The sequence below is a fragment of the Maniola jurtina genome, chromosome 2 (assembly GCF_905333055.1).
Source record: "Maniola jurtina chromosome 2, ilManJurt1.1, whole genome shotgun sequence".
NCBI classification, from domain to species: Eukaryota; Metazoa; Arthropoda; class Insecta; order Lepidoptera; family Nymphalidae; genus Maniola; species Maniola jurtina.
In genome coordinates this window covers 12,792,369-12,813,264 of record NC_060030.1, presented here as the reverse complement: position 1 = coordinate 12,813,264, position 20,896 = coordinate 12,792,369, and the positions used below count along the sequence as shown (strand labels likewise).

The 20,896-nt window shown below is 37.0% G+C and overlaps 2 protein-coding genes across 8 annotated transcripts in view; one reads left to right on the top strand and one right to left on the bottom strand.

The window, feature by feature from the left end:
• Positions 1-20,896, bottom strand: part of LOC123874877 (guanine nucleotide exchange factor DBS-like) — a 125,383-nt gene that overhangs the window by 49,583 nt on the left and 54,904 nt on the right. For all 7 annotated transcript variants that reach the window (XR_006798028.1, XR_006798032.1, XM_045920465.1 and 4 more), the window contains exons 4-11: positions 20,613-20,843; positions 18,736-18,869; positions 17,653-17,772; positions 16,485-16,605; positions 15,194-15,344; positions 14,781-14,935; positions 14,016-14,186; positions 12,848-12,988 (exon numbers count right to left, since the gene is read on the bottom strand). Coding sequence is in view for 5 of the 7 variants with exons in the window: in XM_045920465.1 (XP_045776421.1) it covers positions 12,848-12,988; positions 14,016-14,186; positions 14,781-14,935; positions 15,194-15,344; positions 16,485-16,605; positions 17,653-17,772; positions 18,736-18,869; positions 20,613-20,843 (1,224 nt within the window). In the remaining 2 variants the exon portion in view is untranslated. The remainder of the gene's footprint in view (positions 1-12,847; positions 12,989-14,015; positions 14,187-14,780; positions 14,936-15,193; positions 15,345-16,484; positions 16,606-17,652; positions 17,773-18,735; positions 18,870-20,612; positions 20,844-20,896) is intronic.
• Positions 15,542-16,526, top strand: LOC123874933 (E3 ubiquitin-protein ligase CCNB1IP1-like). The gene has a single exon (XM_045920507.1). It carries the CDS (start codon positions 15,654-15,656, stop codon positions 16,431-16,433), a length of 780 nt encoding a protein of 259 aa, XP_045776463.1. The 5' UTR covers positions 15,542-15,653; the 3' UTR covers positions 16,434-16,526.

Genomic DNA, 20,896 nt, shown 5'->3' with positions numbered 1-20,896 from the left:
GTTATCTATCGTCGTATATTTTCTAAATATAGAGCTGTTGGATCAGAAACTTCTTGTTACCGGGTGCGCTTGCGCATTATCAGCATTAATGCAGTTGCGATAACGTCACAACTAATATAAATTCTATACTAACGGCCGACCGATTTCCTAATTCGTATTTTATAGTTATTGACGCAATTGAAAGAAATATTAATATTTATATCACTCTATAACATTAACTAATGGTCGGCTTGCGTTGCAATGTGAATCGCGCACTACCCAATTGTACGTAAATAAGTAGTTCTATGTCAGAAACCTTTTTACAAGTTCCAACAATAACTGTACAAAGTTTCAACTCAATCGGATGAACGATGAGCGAAGGCATAGGAAACGAACATAGTAGGTGCATACATACAATAAGATAAGTAAGATAAAATAAAACACAATACTTGTTCATAGTTCATACCCACTTTTTTTATTGATAACAGGGTTTTTTTGACCACAAACCTAAGCTCTGCATGAGGTATTCATATTGATGCACAGACATTTACGACAGAATTGAAAAAAAAATCTCGGCTGGTGGAAAGCGAATAAAAATGAAAGTGCCTGAAGATTTATTTTAATAGTCTTTCAAATTATATGGCAGCTTTACAGTCATATAAGTAAAGTATAACGTAGAAATGTTTGATTGGATTCTACATAGCATGCAAAGTCGAAATCGTCGGTCGGCACGGCATTGACACTAAACGCTCTAAGCATTTTTAAATTGATCTCAAAGGCGGATCACAAAATTAAATTGCAAAGCTGTAATGATGTCATTGCCGCGTAAGATTTTAAACCATTTCACTTTTACTTTGATCGAAATCTCTGATGTTCTGTCAAAAAACGATGACTGTCAAACAGCTTACTGAGATGAGTGGCAATCACGATAATATGCGTGTAAACATGGAGTTAGCAGACAAAAGTTTCGGGTCAGTGGTACGCCGGTGGGCAGACGCTTATTGTGCGATTTTCGACTGCGATGACTGCGCGAAATTGGACGTAATTTTATAATGGTCTAGCTCAGGCTGATGCACGCGAAACCATCAGCGTCAACACTATCACACACACACACACAAGGCGTAGTGTAGCACACATCACGTTTAAAGTGATTTGGAAAACACCATTTATTCCAGTCTCAACTTCATGCTTTCATGTCTTTAATGTTTTATGTATGACGATAGCTGAAAATATCTGTGATATGTTCAATCTGTGTTTTGTAATAAAATCTTTTCATCGAAGTATACAGTAGGTATGTTATATAAATCGTTTTATAATTGATTCTTATATCATTTCCAATGATCGGCAGATGATGCTCGGATGCCCGAAAAATCTCAAAATATCAGTTCAGAACTTCTAATCTTTTTTCTGAATCTTCTTTCTTAAATTATAAGAAAAAGAAAGAAGATTCTTATATAATCTCCAATAATCGGCAGATGATGCTCGGTGATGCCCGAAAAATCACAAAATATCAGTTCAGAACTTCTAATCTTTTTTCTGAATCTTCTTTCTTAAATTATAAGTATTATTATTGTTTACAAGATACAATACAATCTTTCTCAGTTTCTATTACATGTATCCTTAATTTTATAGTCTTTAGTTTGGGTATAATATGTATACCTACTGTACAAATTCATCCTTATTATTAGCGTCATTGAACTTGCGCGGAAAATTTGTTGTTGTGACGTAATTTGTTTACTTATTAGGAAGAATGTTTTTTTTTTCTTTCTCGTCTGGCTTTACACTGATTAGCCAATGTCAAGTTTGTAGTTATTTACAAGTTAGGGAAACTATATGTATTAGTATGGACTTCGTCTGTGCCGGCGCCCGCCGACATACGCGCGGCGCCCCTTTAGAGCGCTTCCCAGTCAGTTCCACCACCAATAAACACCAGCAGCCAGTAGAACACAAAAACCGGCCGCTTCTCACAAAAAACACTTCAAAAAAGCACCGCACGCGCGCCAGCAAACGCCACCACAGACGAAGTCCAGGAAGAATGTTTTCCCTTCATTCCTCCGACCGGGTTGTTATTCTAAATCTCTGACAAAATCAGCACGAAACGTAATACAGATAGTTTAGAGGATTTCGCTTATTGTCAATTTTGCAACAGCCTATGATCCACGGCAACTAAAACTACAATAAAATTATCATATTAACTACATCACAAATTGCTTTGGAGAAGTTATATCATCATGTCTGGTGTTTTAACATAATAATATTATGGTAGGAATGAATAGAGATTTGAAGAGAATCTCTAGGAAATCTATGTTTAGATGGATGCAGTTTTTACCACATTGCACTAATAGGAGGGTATTTTTTTTTGAAAAATCGTCTGTTTTGTACGTTCCAGGGTAGATTTTAGAATTAAGTCTTGCCTTTGGATACTTGGACTTATTAGTGATGACTTGACATAGCTAATTTCTTAACCTGGAAAAATTGTAACATAAGTACCTATACTGAAGTAGCCGTAAAACATTCGGCGAATCTACTATGACCGCGACACAGTGATAACGGTTCAGCTCAGGCTGAAAAATAAGGAGGCAGAAGTACATATTCTGGTTTGAATAACAGATTTTCTAAGTATATGAAATGTACGTTGTCGCACTCAATTTGCAAAAGACCTTTAGAGGCAAAGATTTCCTTAGTTAGCGGTAAAGAGGTGGCCGTGAGTTTAATTTTGATGTGTTTTTAAAGCTATTTTAACACCTTTAACGCTTGAGGTCTTTCTCAGTATGTTGAATCGTAAATGCACACGCACTGCAATATGGAATAAATATGGCCAAAGTGAGATTGCATTTAAATCTATGCCGAGAACGCATAGTGGTAATGAGCTAGCGTAAGAACAAACTGACGACATCAATCGACGAAAAGTTGCATCCCATTAATGTAAAATAAATACGATAATATGGAGTATGGAGTGTTAACTCGACGTTTCAGATGCACGACACCACCACAGTTCCCGACTGTTACGGAACTTCTAACAAAACGTCGAGGCTTCGATATCACTGGCAAGTGGCAGGCGTCAAATGCCTAGGTAACCCTAAGGTAGCCCTAGGTATTTTACTTTGATTTCAAATATTTGACATAAGTATATCGTCGATTCAGGATCAAACAGAGAGTTCCCTCACTCTAGTTCACTCTGCTAGTACTGTAGATTGTAGAGTGTGTTACATCAACATCAATTCGCCTTATGCATTTTAAGGCTCCTAAACACATTAGCCCATTGCGTTCAACACTTGGTCAATGGGTAAACCGCGCTGTTTCTGAATTTCGCTATATTTTTATTAATACTTCCAGAAAAATATGCAAGCCAGCGGCTAACATTGGACACAAGTGGCTAATTATACCAAGTGGTCTGGACACGTACACCGAGTGCTTTTGGCCAATCCGCAGGCCCTTTAGCTTTGTACGTCGCTGTCGTAGTAAATAATATGCACAGGAAGCGACAGGGCAAATAGTTTTAAAACAAAATGTCTCTAGCGTGCACTTTAGCTTACTGAGACTGCAGTGTGCCCGTAACAAAAACTGCCATTAATTAAACAGAATTCAATAAACTGCAGGGAGTATCAACGAATGCAAGAAGCATTTAGAGCGTAAAGCGCAGCTGCGTTGTATTATACGACGCTAAAATAGCACATATTATAATAATTTCTATTCCTGATCTTAAATTCATTTCATTTAAAATTGTGAATAGGCAGAAATCGCTACCCAATTAATCATTCATCATTAACCGTATTATAAATCCGAAAGTGTATTAAATACATTGGCTTTTTGGTTTATTTTTTGTTAGTTTATTGGTTTTTCCTTCTATTACGTCACAAGGGGGAAAAGGATCGACCTTTTATCCCGGAAAATTAAAGAGTTTTCCCGGAATTTAAAAAATCTAAATCCACGCGGACGAAGTCGAGCTATTCATAATGCTGAAGTTTTAATCAATGTGATCACAAATATGATCGCTACTCTTTATGAAATACCAAGGCTTGAGGAGCTGACTTTTATTTAATGAACCAGGGTCAACAGCGCAACCTCTATAAGGACAGGGCAAGTGGGCGAACCGCATTATAGACACACATACTTAAATCGCACATATGACGAATTTGGACATAACTTGCTCCTAAAATAGGATATACGACGATGACCGCATAAAATCATAAACTTAAGGCTGATCTACGCCGGGGCAACAAAATGCGACATTGCGGCATGCTACAAATAGAAACATTAATTTTGCAGTTCAGCCAGCGCAAATTGGCGGACGGGACGGCAGAGGATTTTAAAGTCAATTCATATTTTATACTTACTAATCAAAATAAGGTACAAATAATGCTTGGAGATTCAATCGGAGAATTTCAGCGTATTTTTTTCTGCCGTCACCTATACCTTATTTCAATTGGGTAAGTGTAAAATGTGAATCGATAAAAAAGTCCTCTGTTTTCCCGTTCGCCAATTTGCACTGACCCTTAAATAGCATGCGGTAGTCTATTTTATGAAAATACTAGCTGATACCCGCGACTTCGTTCGCGTGGATGTAGGTTTTTTAAAATTCCCGTAGGAACTCTTTGATTTTCCGGGATAAAAAGTAGCCTATGTGCTAATCCAGGGTATAATCTATCTCCATTCTAAATTTCAGCCCAATCTGTCCAGTAGTTTTTGCGTGAAGGAGTAACAAACATACACACACACACACACACACACATACAAACTTTCTCCTTTATAATATTAAGTGTGATTGTGCTGTTGAATTAGAATTTTACGGTACGAAGTCTGCCGAAGATTCTTGCTATATTGCTATGTCATGCAGCAATGTCGCGCTGTGTTGCTCTGACGTAAATGAACCTTTATAAATTTATGAATGGAATTAAATTGAGCATAGATCCCACGCGTTTTTAAAATATTAGGTACATTTCGATCTTATCTCGTTAAAACTTCAAACAGCTGATGGCGATTTGTAATACAAAGAACTGTATTGAACTGTACCTACTGAACTTTTTTATATGAAGTACTGATTATCATCTAGATTTTTTAATTTCGAGAATTAGGTACCTATATGTACCTTTTGTAAAGGATACCAACACTATCTTTTAATGGAAACTACAATAAAAATTCAAGTCTTTTTGAGATATTATGTAGTGATAATGATGTACTTAGTTACTTACTTAACTTTTTCGCATGCGTTATGTTGTATTTTTCTTTGTAAAGAGGTAAGTACCTAGGTAGGTACAACAGAGGTAGCTGTACCCTTTTCCTGACATTACGTTTCATGCAGGTTTGTCCATACGTATGCACATGCAGTGATTTGAAACAATGAAAAAGCTTTCAAATATTCCAAAAGGGGCCGTTCACTAACCCGAGAGCCTACACAACAGCCTACTTACACTGATGACGAATGAAGGAGTATCAAATATCACAAAAACTTATTTTAATAATTAACATACGTACCAAAATCAGGGAGATGCATATCAATGGATGAGCAAACCTCATATTTTTATATCAAGCATGAAAAAGCATCTCCACCTCATTTTATGTGCCTATATACTTACCTACTTGAATTTTAACGATAACTTGGGCATTAGTGACGTAAATTTGGAAGTATTTACCTAGACGATGGACAATGTTTTTCCCATGATAGTCTTTTTATCTAAGTATTACGGACTTTTCTCCCCCGCGGACGGAAATCCCTCGTCTGCGCCACTTTTAAATATACTTACTCTACTGTACTTATCTTGTGTTGTAACTTACAGTAAGTACAAGGTAAGCATAGGCATTATTCTTTTTACTTTTGTCGCATTACCGTGGGAATTGCGACTTATTTTTAACCCCCGACCCAAAAAGAGGGGTGTTATAAGTTTGACGTGTGTCTGTGTGTCTGTGTATCTGTGTATCTGTGTATCTGTCTGTGGCATCGTAAAGCCTAAACGAATGAACCGATTTTAATTTACTTTTTTTTTTGTTTGAAAGGTGGCTTGATCGAGAGTGTTCTTAGCTATAATCCAAAAAAATTGGTTCAGCCGTTTAAGAGTTATCAGCTCTTTTCTAGTCTTCTTGTAGAAAAGAAGGTTAGATAACCGTTAGGTTCATAATATTATGTCAATTGACAAATGCCAAGCTGTCAAGATGGACGTTGCCTAGGTACATAATTATTTATTTGAAAATGATGTTTTGGAAAACTCAGATACTTTGGATCGTAGGCGCGGAATAGTCCAAGAAAATCGGTTCAGCCGTTTGAAAGTTATCAGGTCTTTTCGGTCTTTTCTAGTTACTGTGACCTTCACTTGTCGGGGGTGTTATAAATTTTTAATTTACACTTGTAATAAAATGATAGCGACATTTTTGAGAGTAAAAGTAGGTTTAGCTCCCTAGCGATAAAGTAATGATCATTAGGTACATTGCTACAATCTTACTCTGACTGAATTTTTGAAATTCTTGCAGCAACTCTGCATTGTAGCTAATAGTGCCAATCAGATGCAAATCAGGTGTGATTTTAATAGCCACAATATTGGTATGAAATGGTGCTACCTGGACAGTTAACAGCATCAATTTACTGAATAGCAAAAAGAACCACTGGTATCCATTATATTATCCAGCGAAATTGAAGTACTCTCTAGTAGTAAGATATCTCTCTAACTAAGATACGTAAAGCTGCTCTTATATGAAATCGTAAGTACCGCAAGCGCCATCTAGCCGTAAAAGCGTACCCAATTAGGTAGGTACGTGAAATAAATCCCGTTAATAATCCGATGAAAGTATTTAACGCGGCCGAATTTAGCAATAAACCGAATCCAGTTAGACTGCAATTATTGTTACTTTCGTACAGCCTCGAGAATATTGAAACTTTTATAGTAAGTAGTAAGTACGTTAGCTTTCTTGGTTATATTTAACTTTCGATAGTAAGTGAGTACACCTATTGAAGATATGTATTTTTTGATCCTCTGCGTCCTATTTAATTTAATTACAGAATGTGTCATGTTTACGCGTAACCTAGCTATGATATAATAACTTGCGGTCGGCAAGGATTCAAGAGAACTTCGCAGTCTTCAAACTATGCTTGCCTTGAGAATGGAATGCAGTAAAGGCTTTAGACCAGTTCAAACAATGATAGTTGTAGTTCGCATAGTAATTACTTACCATGTTTTTGTTTAGAGTGGAAGTTTTAGAGCAGGTGTGTCACTTCTAGAGCGATATTACCAAATCAAACAACATGGAAGGCAGCGTTAGTATGCTATAAAATAAATAAGTTAAAGCTTTTAAATATTTTGATTTGTTGCATTAATCCATCTACTTGAACTCTGTAATAATCTTAGTTAAATTACAAAGAAACAAAAACAAAAACTAAGCAATTTTTATTTTACTCATTTTAAACAAATTCAAGCATTAACATACTGTATTTTACCTAAAAGATAAACCGCTTTGGGCGGTAAAATCTTCCTTCATGCAACCTTTGCGATGTCGTTATCCCATTTTTAATGTATTGTTATACGTAGACTTTAATGCTAACTGTATTAACTACTTGTAGATAGGTATATTTAATTACATAAACTATCGAAAGCTGTTACCGTCCCTGTCACCAATTCGCCTTGCATTCCATCAAGCAGGAAACAATCAATATTATAATAGCCATTCATATATTATAATATAGTCATGAATACACTAGGTAGGTAATTATACTAGGTACAATATAAACTCTGGTAAATTAAATGAGAAACGCAAGGTCTTAAATAAAAGGCAGAAAGTACCTAAATACACTATAATAAAATTTGATTCGAGCGATGCTGAATGGAGCTTGCTTTGGATCTTTACGGATGATAACTACTTACTACAGCTAGAACCGAGCAAAAAATGTGTAAAGGATTCAATTCACTCAGTATGTAAGTAGTGTACCGAGTGTACCGAAAAACAGATGGTAGGTTGCAAGGACGCAATGGAAATCAAACTCCTTACTTATAGCGTTTTAAAAATGATTTAAACAAAAAACAATACTTAAAATATTTTTTTGGAAATTGTAAACTACAGAAAAATTAAGCAAATAAGTACAGTTTTCAATTAAAGCTAAAAATCTAGATAAGTACCTATTTCAAGCAGTTTTTGGATTTTTTTCTATCGAGGAAATTGTATCATGTGTAATAAACATGTGTCGTGCGGAGTTTAGAAAGCAAATATTGAAATATTAAAGTTATTGTACCTACCCATTCATGTTTTCAAATGAAACGCTTCCTAAAGTCGCAATAGTTGCATAGTTATAGGCCGTTAAGCGCTATAAAGCATTTGAATAAAGCAATTATAGCCCTGCCTGGGTCTCGCATCATCAGGATTAAACCTCCAGAATCTTAGAATAGATACTTACTAAAAATACATGGAAAGGTTGCGATTTCCACATTTTACGTGCCTTAATTTTTTTACAGTGAAGGTCTAAAAAACAAAAGATATGTTTTGTTATTGTTAGGATTATTTTAAATGACCTATTCGATATCGTGGGAAACGTAGATGTAAAAACAAACCTTCGCACGTTATACGATTGTTATTAGAAGTAATGAGCGACATTGAAATTTTGAAGTTGAGAAACTAGGTCTCACGCACAAAAAACTTTATAATGATATAAAGCGATACTGTATTGTTTATGTGGTTGATTTCTAGCACTTAAGCATTATAGACACCTAAACGCAGCTTGACCACGAATCGTACGATCTCCTGAATAGGAGGCAGTCATCACAACCGTGATAGCCTTATCACGGTTTTCTGCTCTAAAAGCTGTGTAGTTCTTGCCAAACTGCTATGTGTGATAAAAAGAAGCATACAAATACTTAGTCCATCAGGACTACAACTAATTAAGCTATCAGACACGCCTTTCGCCAATTAGAGCATTTTGCAATATAATATATTAACATGTCTAATGGCGCCAGAGGCACCATTAAAGCATAGGTCACGCTCTCTTTAGTCTTTAGATAATAATGATTTCGTCCATTTCTGCGTATTCTTTGATAAGGAACACTATAAACGAACGGTCACGGTGTAATTTTTTTTTTTTTGGAAATACGTCTAGGTAACTGTATTGAATACTTACATTGATATTTATTTTTATCTGCTAACTGCTTCTTTTTTTAACTATTGCAATGTTTCCCAAATAATCGAGAATCTGGAGACAGGTGGTTGATAATAAAATAATAATTAATGTTTTCGTTACTTTCAGCTGTTTCAGTATCGATGCGTTGGTTCTGTGAGCAGTCCACGGAATTCATATCACTCTCCCCCAGCATCACCTTTCTGGCAATGTGGTCGAAATAATCGAGGATGTTGTGGGGAAAGTTGGTTTGACCAACTTTGTGTCAATATCGACGCGTTTGATGCGTTGGTTCTCTGCGTTGTCCACGGAATTCGAAGCATTTTTCCACAACATCATATCTCGAAAACGTCAAGGGAAGACTTAATTTTCAGATAAAATAAGATAGATTTATGTCTCTAACATTTTGTAATAACCATAATAGCCATAATAACCAAATTCCATAAGTAATGTAACCCTTAATAATGCACAAATCGGGGTTCAATTTGCCGGATCAACTATCTCCATACCGGCTTATCAGTAGATACTTTAATGAGTTAATGACACATAACAAATCGTATGTAATAAATCAGTCATGCGCAGACGCAGTCCGAGTGGACGGAATGCGATGGTTTTTAATCGATTAAGTACAGGTTTGCGCTTGACCGCGGTTTCACCTGATGAAGTTATGATAGAAGCTTTTTTTGCTTTCGATCTCTACGGAATGCCTACGTAGCCTATGTCTCATGGCTTTACCGATAAAATGGTAACCATCCCGCGTCGCTGAATTCTCCCAATAAACCCAAGCAAACAACCAATTTAGAACGATAGCTGATCGAACCGACATAGGATATAGTCTACGCAAAAAAGGTCATCGAATGTTATGGTGCGTGACCATATTGTGCCGTTGCGGATATTGCACCAGTAGTACCCTATGGTTATTGTTTACACAATGTCATGAGCACTTTCACTCTCCACACCATAAATACAAGCCATCCTAATCGGGTAGACGGGTACGAAAAGTTTTTAAGTCATTACGAATCAGTATAACTTTTAGGTTTATTGTCCCAATTTGGTCACCCCTAGTTAAATCAAGTTCACAATATAAGTATGTATCTACAGTTCCAACATATTCTGCTGTTTTATTTTATATAAAGTTTCCTTTTCTCTGATTTCTTGTTTCTTAATTATAGTATTAATATAATTATTTAAATTTCTGAGCCTTTAATAGAGAGTTTTTAAATTGGTCTGCTAATGGCGCTATTCATTTTCTCATAAATATTGTCATTTTTTACCGCTTAGGTACTCTACTCAACGAATTTCCTGCTTACTCTTTTACTAGGCGAGTTTCCTTTGAAAATTCCTGAAGTACAATTACTAAAGAATATACGTACTTTTCGTTGATTGCATTGTGCATAAAACAAGACAGTTACATAAGCTTTAAGCCTGTTAAACCCGTAAATAACGTACCTCGTTCATCGGATGTATATGGAACTTAAACTAGTTATACTGGATATATTAACAGGCAAGTTTTTCTTAAGGAAACTATTATCCAAGCATCCGAGAAGGTACACGAACATAACCCAATAGGAAATGAATTGAAGCGATTGATATAAGCTCAGATTGCTTCGAAATACTCGTAAACACTTTGATATTTCCTAACGATTTTTTCGTAATATCGGAAAATAAGAAAGTTCCTGGTGCTTTGGTAACTTCTCTTTCTAAATATCCAAGTGGGATTTCTGGTTTCCCTTGTCTATCTCCAGAATAAGCTATGTGTCAAATATTATGATATAGGTAACAGACAGATACTTTTAAATTACTATGGGTGAATCTTTGGGTAATGGGTGAATTGTGGGTGGGAGGGAGTCTTTTGAAATAAGAAAGAAGTTGAATGGGTGCTTTCTGTGCTACCAAAAAGGCACGGCTTACCTGACATGTAGATACACATCAGAATTCTTATCACAAGTCAAGGGCGAGCCCTAAGTGATAATTAGAAAGCATAATATTGTAGGCGGTCACGTTACAACTCGCATAAAACAATTTATGGCATGAAAGTTTGGCATTTGAGCACGTGAACGAAAGTAACCGATGAAGTCGGTATAACTATGTATTACGATATTCATTCGATTAGTCAGGAGAGGGAAAGACACTACAAAAATTACTTTTTGCTATTATTACAAAATAGAGTAAACTTTTAATGGAACCTAAATAGGCTGAAAAGCCGGCAACTATTGGCGGTTCCTCTGGTGCTGCAAATGTTCTTGGGCGGCTGTAATCACTATCGGGTGAACCGCTTGCTGATTTGCTTGCTATTTATATTAAAAACTTACAACCAATAGATTATACCTCAAGTTTTATTATAGGAGACTTCTAATGTCTCAACTTAAGTGGTTGTTGGTGTTCTATTACATAAATAAATGTTATGATATAAGTGCCTCCATTATAATAATTATAGTATTCAAAATGCGTAAGTAGGTATACTTGTCCACGATAATGATACGTTCCGCGACCTCCGCGCTTGCTTTCGCGCACTTTCTATAGCACTGCTGGTTTTTGCATAATTTCGAACTACCTTGGTCATGAACTCGCCCCCATTAGCACAGGGATCGGTTTTTCTTTAGCGCATTTTTGTTTGTCTGTGCGCTGTAATCTCAAAAAAATCTGAGTACCTTTCGACCTTACCTACCATGGATACCTACAAATGGGAGGACTTTGTTTATGTAAAGATACGTAGAGATAATGATACCTCGTATCCAATTATAATGTCGACGTGTACCTAAGTAAGAAAGCAGCAGTCTGCAGCTGCCTTGATATTATGTCTCCCTAACGACTGGTTACATTGGGTCTCTACTTACTAGCTGTCAGGAAATGAAAGTAATAAATACAAAATTATTTTAATTCGTTGTAAAGGATGTAGGTTTTTAGGGTTCTGTATCCCCAGAAAAAAGAAACCATTATTCGCTGTCTGTCTGTTGTACGTTACGTACAAGGAGGCTTGATCCCGAATTAAATAGAGAAAGAAGAAAAAAGGAGTTAGTTTTTTTAGTAAGTAGATAAATAATTACAAAAGCCCTGAAATAAAGGAGAAAAAAAAGTAAATAATTACGTGACACGTTGAGATAGATATTGGGGTACGAGGCAGGGGACGCCCCGCACACTCGCACGTCACCCGCACCGGGTTAGCGCGGGGGCTGTGCGGGTGTGCGGGGCGTCCCCACCCCGGTTGCCATCTCAACCTGTCGCGCACTATACCTATGGCGCGACTTGTTCGAGCACACGCTACATTTTACATACTGTAATTCATTATAGGCTATGGCTCTTAATGGGCCATGAAGACCCAGATAACTAAAGTCATAAATAATATGTCATTATAATAATATACGCATCCGCCTTACAAACCAAGGACTTCGACGCAGTGTGCCATGATACGACAAGATGCTATGGGAGTCATAATATATAGCTTCTTATATAGACGTGAATACTAGTTTGTCTGATGCTCCCTGGCGTTAGTGGCACAGAGTAAGGACCAGAGAGGAACCTATATTAAAAACGGCCCGCTGCGGGTAAGTAAAATTCCACTAACCATGTACTTACCTCGTTAAGTCGAGCAGTTTTTTTCCTTAACAAAAAGTCGGTTAAGGCCCTCGGCAGCCAAATTATGCTTCTAGAATCTAGACCTTAACTAACAATATAAGCCAACTCGATGGCATACCATGAATCAAACCATTCCAGAAAATTCGTACCAAACGGAAGGTGGTACGTTATGCTACGAAGTGGCACTATACTCGCACTGACCTGGTGGTTATTCAGCACGGGCAGAGCTGCGCTGTGTGGAGGTACGGACTGCACGGGGCGGGCGGGCTTGGCCGCGGCGCGGACGAGGGACGCCCGCTTGACTGACACCATGAGCCAGACGTCTTCTACTCGCTGGCACACCTGGATAAAAAAATCTATTAATTTCACATAGTCGATAATCACACATTTAATCAATAATTCAAAATGGTTATTACATTTAAAGCTAGCAAAGGATGTCAATTTTACGTATTTTGGAAGACCCTGTATTTAATTATTCCTAAGAAATAATTTAATTTTGACATAAGCGAATACAGCATTAATTAAGCTCAGAGTCACTCAGCGGACTATGGAGAGAGCTATGCTTAGAGAATTTCCACGTTTTCAAATCAGTAATCAGATCTGTAGGAGACCCACAGTAGGTAACCGACATAGCTCAACGGGTTGCAAAGCTGTAGTGGCAATAGTCAGGGCGCATGAATCAAAAACCGTTGGGGTCCTAAGGTGCCTGAATGGCGACTCCACTTCGGAGAGCGCAACGTGGGCCAGACGATCAAATGAGTTGAAGGGAGCCGCCGGATTCAGGCAGCCAAGACCGTGGCCCATGAAATTCCCTACAAGAGACCCATGTACTGTAGTGGACACCTATCGCTTAGCGATGATGATGATGATTAATTTTGCTCTTCCAGTCCCTACTAGATATTAATCGACTAATCATATTAATAAAGTGATAAAGCCAAACTTCTTGACTGATTTGAAGATGAGATGAATGACGTCGCATTAGCGTATTTAAACAGGTGTCACTGGGAAGAAGGCGTGAGGCGCGGCGGGGCGTTGAGCAAACCCGCGCGCCCCACGCTCGTCTCCTGTTTCGGAATATCAGTTTTTCTGCTTGAATCGTTTCTGAATAAAACTGTTGTGATACATCTACTGGACACACCATACAAAGACACCGAAGACAATTCCTGTTCGGTATTTTACTTTTGGGTAGTTGAGTATACAGTCCGACAAGGCTCTTTTAGCACTTGAGTGAGGGCGCAGTTGTTGCTTTATGCCGACACAACGAACTATCACCAAGTGCACTTCTCAAGATGGCGGCTTTAGTTCCGATTTTGGCCACGCGCCAAAAGAGCCTTGTCTGACTATAGGTACTTATTAGTAGAGTACCTACCTGTGTGACTAGAGCCCTGGTTTCCTGAGTAGCACTCTGCATGAGCATATCTCGGAACTGCTCGGGCGCCGCGAGCCCGAAGCTCTTTGCATCCTCCAGCAGTTTATCCACCGCTATGAGACCTCCTTCGCCCGCTAATATCTCCACGCCCGTCGCGCACCAGTCATTTGCCTACATGTAAAAAAAAAGTTAAGTATGGGTAATTCATACATCTAATAATAAAATTCACTGACTGATAATTCGTACAGTTGCTGTCGGCACTTGCGTGAAGGTTTCTGTCATAGTTTCTACACCAAAATTTCACGAATTTCGGAATTTCCCTTTACTTGTGCTATTTCTGTGGCTATAAGACATTGCTACCTACCATGATTCTAGGTCAACGGGAACGGGAAGTAGGATTTTGATTCCCTTGACGGGTCTTGCCAGACACGACAGACAGACAGACAGACAGACAACGAAATGATCTTATAAGGGTTCCTTTTTCTCTGAAGACGCGGAACCCTAAAAATTGTGAGTACGAATACGTGGCGCAGACATTTTCTTTACCATAGATCCATGTGGCGTGTTCTTCCTCATGACCTAATCTCGGTCACAATAAAGTAGATACTTACTTATTATGTGATACGAAATTTAAAAAAAAAAACTTATTTTCATAATTTTAATTTTAGATTTTACCCAATAGATTTTGCCACTAATTTGACATTCTTTATTCAAATTTGAAGATCATAAAATAATCATTAATTTATTTTAAAAAATGGTTCAAACCTTATCTATCCTATCCATTAATTCTCTAGCTTTGGTAAGTAGCAGATTTCGTTTTTGTATTTTATCCATAAGTAATGAACTCGTTCGTCTTAATTCCTCGCATTTCGATTCTATGTGGTCCACTGAACTCAAAGGGTCCTTCATTAATATTTCTCCTGCAAAAAAAAAAAAAAAACAAATAAATAGGTTGCAAATCGAGTATTTATATGTCCATGTTGCAAATCTTTACCAATAAAATTTTCAAATTTCGAATTATACTTAAGTGTTGATAATACATATTAATATTGAGGCGAATTACAGAATTTTTATTTTAAAAAAAATAAACTTATTACAAAAAAAAAATGTTTTCTCTGTTTAAGCGTAGGAATAATATTAATCATCCAATAATAAAATTCATTTCATTTTTTACTTACCTTCGTCTATAACTGATGAAGCAGAGTTGAGATCGCAGTTGCACAGCTTTTCAAAGTCGTTAGCTTCTGCAATAAGGCTTTCAACCCTGTTTGCCGTTTCACCGACTTCAGTCATATCACATGCTGTCTTTAAATGACCATCTAAAGTAGCCTAAAACAGATTTAATAAATTGGAATCATGATATTACTTTATTAACTTAAAAAAAAAAACAGTTGAAATAAATCTTCAAAATAAAATCGGACCTTATTTTATTTTAAGTAAAACCTCTTTTTATTTTTAATTGATGCCATTAAAAAGTCACAATTTAAAAAATATGTGACACATATTTGACATTATGTGTCAGATCTACTGTTAATTTATGGTTATATTTTGACTGTGAATTGTGATGCAGTTGCTAAAATAATCGTGTGTAATCATTGTGTAATTTTGAGAAAAAAGTTTAATTCGATATAAAATAAAATGGTTTTAGATATGGTATGTAATTTTCGCAAATGCAGAAGATCCTTAACCAGTCACGCGTGGGTTACGACATGTTCACATGCTTTTTGCGTCGAACATGGTCAACGGGAATTTAAAAGGAATGCAGAAAATTCTCTAACATGTCCCGCGTGTGGGAGTGAACTGCGCGACAAATTCGACGTTATCCAAGCCGATCTTAAACCAAGTGAGACATTTAAATCAATTGTGTTAGCGGGTTTGAAACCCGACGCTATCATGGACGTGGCCATGCGCGCGATGTCTTTTTGGTCATATCAAGTCGAACAAGAGACGCTATATCAAGAGGGTCTAGCAAAACATGCTAAAGAAAAACTTAATTGTCTAGAAGAAGTGAACACTCTTAGCGTTCAGAAGTTAAAAGCAGAATTAGAAACGTACAAACGTAAAATTAATTCAATACAAACTGATTTTAATAAGAAAAAGAAACAATCAGAAGAACTCGCGGCACGTTTGGAAGAAAAAACGAGACAAATACAGAAGTTAACATTTCAACTCGATGCCCAGAAGAGGAAAGACTTTCGATTACCAAATTTTGAAGATAAAAATGACCACGATAATCAGGAGAAATGTTTCAATATAACAGACTTGGTCGCCAAACGAGCAGCATCAGAAGCTTTTGTATTTAGACCGATGAAAGAAACTGACAATTCATTCAGACTATGTTCACCGAAAACTCCTGTTTTCGATTTCAGAAACAAAAATAAAAAGCAAGGATTCCAGTTCAGACCTTTCCATTCATAGTTAATAAATATTTTACCAATGCATGTGACTAGTAATAAGTATTAAGCGTACCTGCATTTGTTTAAAGTTTAATAAAAATGTTCTAAATTTCAACCAGTGATTTAATTTCATGGAATGTTTCTGCCAAAAATTGTCGAATTGTTTTTCAGTCTCATCGAGTTGTACAAGTAACCTGCAAAAAGATTACCTCATTAGATAAGGTACTTCATTTTAATTACAGTTAATTTATTTTAATCATGCACAGCTTTTATATTGGACCTTTAGAATTATAGAGACCTAATCTTACAGTTAATTTATTTTAATCATGCACAACTTTTATATCGCACCTTTAGAATTATAGAGACCTAATCCAAATTTTAAGGATTTCGAGTTTGAGTGATAAATGACTTTGGATGACCATTTCCTTCGACTCAAAATAAAATAGAGAAGAGACTTATTGTAGCGTAGAAAGAGATACAATTTGTCTCATAAGTCAATATCCGACCTATCGGAATTCAGTCTGCTCCTCAACCGTTGAGCTATCGAGGTTTAACTTAACACGTTAAACGCCGATAGAAAAAAATAAAAATCGTAAAAATACTTTTGGTCGTAATTTGTTTATTATGTTACGATACGTATAGAAAATAAGTTTTATTCAATTCTGTACATGGGTTACATAGTTACAGTCAAATACATAGCTGAGGTCACCGGTGCACCCCATGGCGCACAAATACAGAAAATATATTTTCCGGTACCCGGCGCCGCGCCGGCCACCCCGCCGGCCACCCGCTACACTTTATTTTATTTTTCAGTAAAACTGATTTTTATGTTTGTATTTCATTAAAAAATAAAGACTGCTAATTTTCGTTTAAATAATAAAGACTAATTTGAATTATATATCCTGAATTTTTATTTTGGTTACTTTTTTCGCTATCTTTCATTTTTTCAATTCCTTACAAGGTATGTTTGTCCCACTGCGCAGTATAGTTCTACAGCGCCGTGCCGGTCACGGAGTACGAATAAAGTAACAGTCAGTATGGCCGGCGGCGAGAAAAAGTAGTTTGAATATGACTATACGTTGAGGTGTCACCGGTGACCCCCATGGCGCTATGATAGAGGAAGGGTGAGGTCACCGGTGACCCCCATGGCGTTTAACGTGTTAAAGAATTCCCTACCAGCGTTTCTAGGCAAAATTTTAATTAGATTTAATTAGTTTTTGAATAAAAAAATCAATCTTTACCTTTCAACAGCAGCAACATGGCTAATAATATTATAATTAAGATTTGGTTTGCGCACTTGCGACAGCAACTCCTCGCCCTGACTCGTCGCTGAAGAAAGTTCGGTTTTTAAAGCTTTATATCTGAAAAAAATAAACATTTATTACCTACTGCAGAATTTTTCATTGTGAGCAGCAAAAGATGAAATGATTTTGACGTCGATCCAATGATATTTTAATTATGTAAAGAAGTAGATACCTTAAACATGTATGTAACTAAAGAGTTAGAACTACGACACTGGGGTAACATTTGTTGAGCGTTATCTCTTTTACTCTCGTGTGTTTTGTATCTTTTGTCTTATTCATCAACGAGCACGATTTTTACGTCATGTGATATGAACGTAGCATGTCTATGGCATACCGTCATTGTGTTGATCGCATCAAAGTTTTTTAATATAAAAACCATTCATAAAAAGATGCTCTTATTATTTAAATCAAACTATTCGGATAAACTCGTCGACGTCATAATGTAGCGTCCACACACTGCTCTACTCGCGCAATTAATCGCGACGCCGCCTCACAAGGTCCGCTTGCCTTTGCAACGCGATGGACATCGAATGGTCGAAACTACGGCAGCGTGCGCGCTTTTGCATACTTACCGACAAAATAGGGAGCGATGGGCATGAACGAGGAACATGCGAGTAACGCGGTCACACTACGTTTCTGCCTCCGTTCCTCGCTTCTTCCCATGCCACACGGTCAGTGTGTGGACAGGGGGGTAATAATTACGAGAGACACTGCGCGTCCATAGATGATTGATATACCATCATTTGGAGGTACTAGGAGGTAGTGCTTTGTTTTTTAATAGGTACCTCTAAGAATCGTTTACGACAGAAAACTTGAATAATGAAAGATCTGATAAATCAATGTCATGATCATGGAAGTAGAAAGTACCTGTTTCACAAAGGTACCTACTTTAGAGTTCTTTGGTCATGATTTAACGCGGGGGATTTATGCATGACTATGGCTACGAGATTTATAATTTCGTTGAACCGTTGATCTATTGACATTTTATACAATAGGTAGTAAAAAATAACTTCATCTCACCTATATTCTTGTGAGTCTAACAATTCTTTGGTTTGTGTAGGATCGTTGCCCATATCGCAGTCCACTATTTCGCGCATAAAGTCGTCCAGCTTACTCGATATCTCCTTCATCAGTGTTGAGAACTTCTCCAAAGCCTGTAAACATTTTTTTTTTACTTATTATTTACTTCTTTACACAAAAAATTGTCGAAGTGCTTGGCGTTTTCCTCAGTGTTTCGTATGGCGATCAGCACAAAACGAAATGTCCTTTTTTATCCACATAAGTGGTTCAGAGCGCAAGGGTGATAAACATCATAGAAAGTTATTGGTATAACGCGTTTTATAGGCTTTCCCCTATTTCCCTTAGTAAAAGAGCATTGTACCTATCAAAAGAATATAGATGATGCCCGAGACTTTATCCGCGAGGATAGGATTTTTTATAACTGCCTGACTAAGTGCCTAATGCCCAATTTCACCAACGACCCCTAAACAGTCACATAGCTAAGCGACCGCTAAGCTAAAAGGTCCCCTAAACCAACCCTTAACTAAAATTTGTTTTCACGAACGCAACAGGCCCTTAACTATGGGACTCCTCCCTATGTGACAGATTTTTTACGACGATAGTGCTTGATACAAAATTATAGTTACCGGTTTTATCGGAAATGATTTATTTTTATCCAATAAATACGTATTCATGTATTATTTTAACTAAGAAATATTCATATTGTATTTTGACCGATACATATACGCATTCTAAGTGACTATTTAATAAGAACATTATATTTTTAGTCTATGTTTGACAAGTCACCCTATTTGACATTCTTTTTGATCTGTGCCATAGGCATAGAGCACAGAAGCCATAGAGTAGGAATGAGAAATTCTTTGAGTTTGACTGTTTGTTTTATATTTTGAGAACTTATTTAAATCAGTAGTTTCATTTTATAAAATCCATACTTAATATTATAAATGCGAAAGTGTGTCTGTCTGTCTGTCTTTTACCTTTTCACGGCCCAACAGTTTTATCGATTCTGACGGGTACAGGGTTAGCTTATATCCCGGGGACGGACATATGCTACTTTTAATCCCGGAAAATCAAAGAGTTCCCACGGGATCTTTAAAAACCTAAATCTACGCGGACGAAGTCGCGGGCATCCTCTAGTACTTAATATTATTGTTAATTCCCCGTTAAAAAAAAATTTTTAGTTGATTGCATAATTTTATTCGTTTTCTAAATATTTTAGGTCTTTGACTATGATTTATATCAAATATAGTATCAACACTATCAACCATGTCTAAATTATATACGAAATCAAATAATTTACTGTCCATGTGGTCGTTTTGAGGTCACTTTTACTTATGTGAAGGTTTATGGGACCAATATTCCATCTCCTAAATTTAGAGGACCGTTTAGTCAGTAAGAGACCCTTTAAAGGTGGTGAAACAGAAACGATCCCCTAACTGGCCCCTAAATATGCTTATGGGTCACTTAAATCTTATGAGTCGTTGGTGAAACTGGGCATAAGAGTGGTAACTGAGTTACCACTCTGATTTTTAGGTACTGCAAGGTATCTCTTGTTAAAGATCCGTGAAAAGATTACAGATAGACCGACACATTTTCGCAATAATAATATCAGTATTAATTTAGGGTTTGGCAGGGAAATTTTCACATTCAAGGCACATGTACTTACGAAGATCCATTCGCTGCAGGCATTGTGAAAAGGATAGCACTAATCCCAGATTGGCTAACCGAAGGTCAGTTTCAAGATTTTACTATAGGTAGGCACCAAGGCTAGACGTATCAAATAAGTACTGATATCGTTAACTCTACAAACTACGATCTCTCATTGATATGCCAAACAATTTCAAACTATGCCTGAACTATCGATATCTGATCCTTACAATTCGCTGCTGTATCCATTCCGAATGTGAATACTGGAGGTCTCCGCCCAGGTCAGGTGTCAACTGCGAGCGGTCGAAGTGTTCATACAGTTCCTCCAAGCACGAGCAGACTAGCACTCTAAACCGGAACTCTTCTTTGAACAGCTTGCTGCTAACTTCAGATAGCGCTTTCTGGAGGAAACTCGCGGGTCGGAGAACGTATACTGCGTGGATGATGCCTGGAAAGAACTCCTGGAAATAATAAATAGGTACGATTTAGTATCAAAATGAAATGTAGTTGTCCG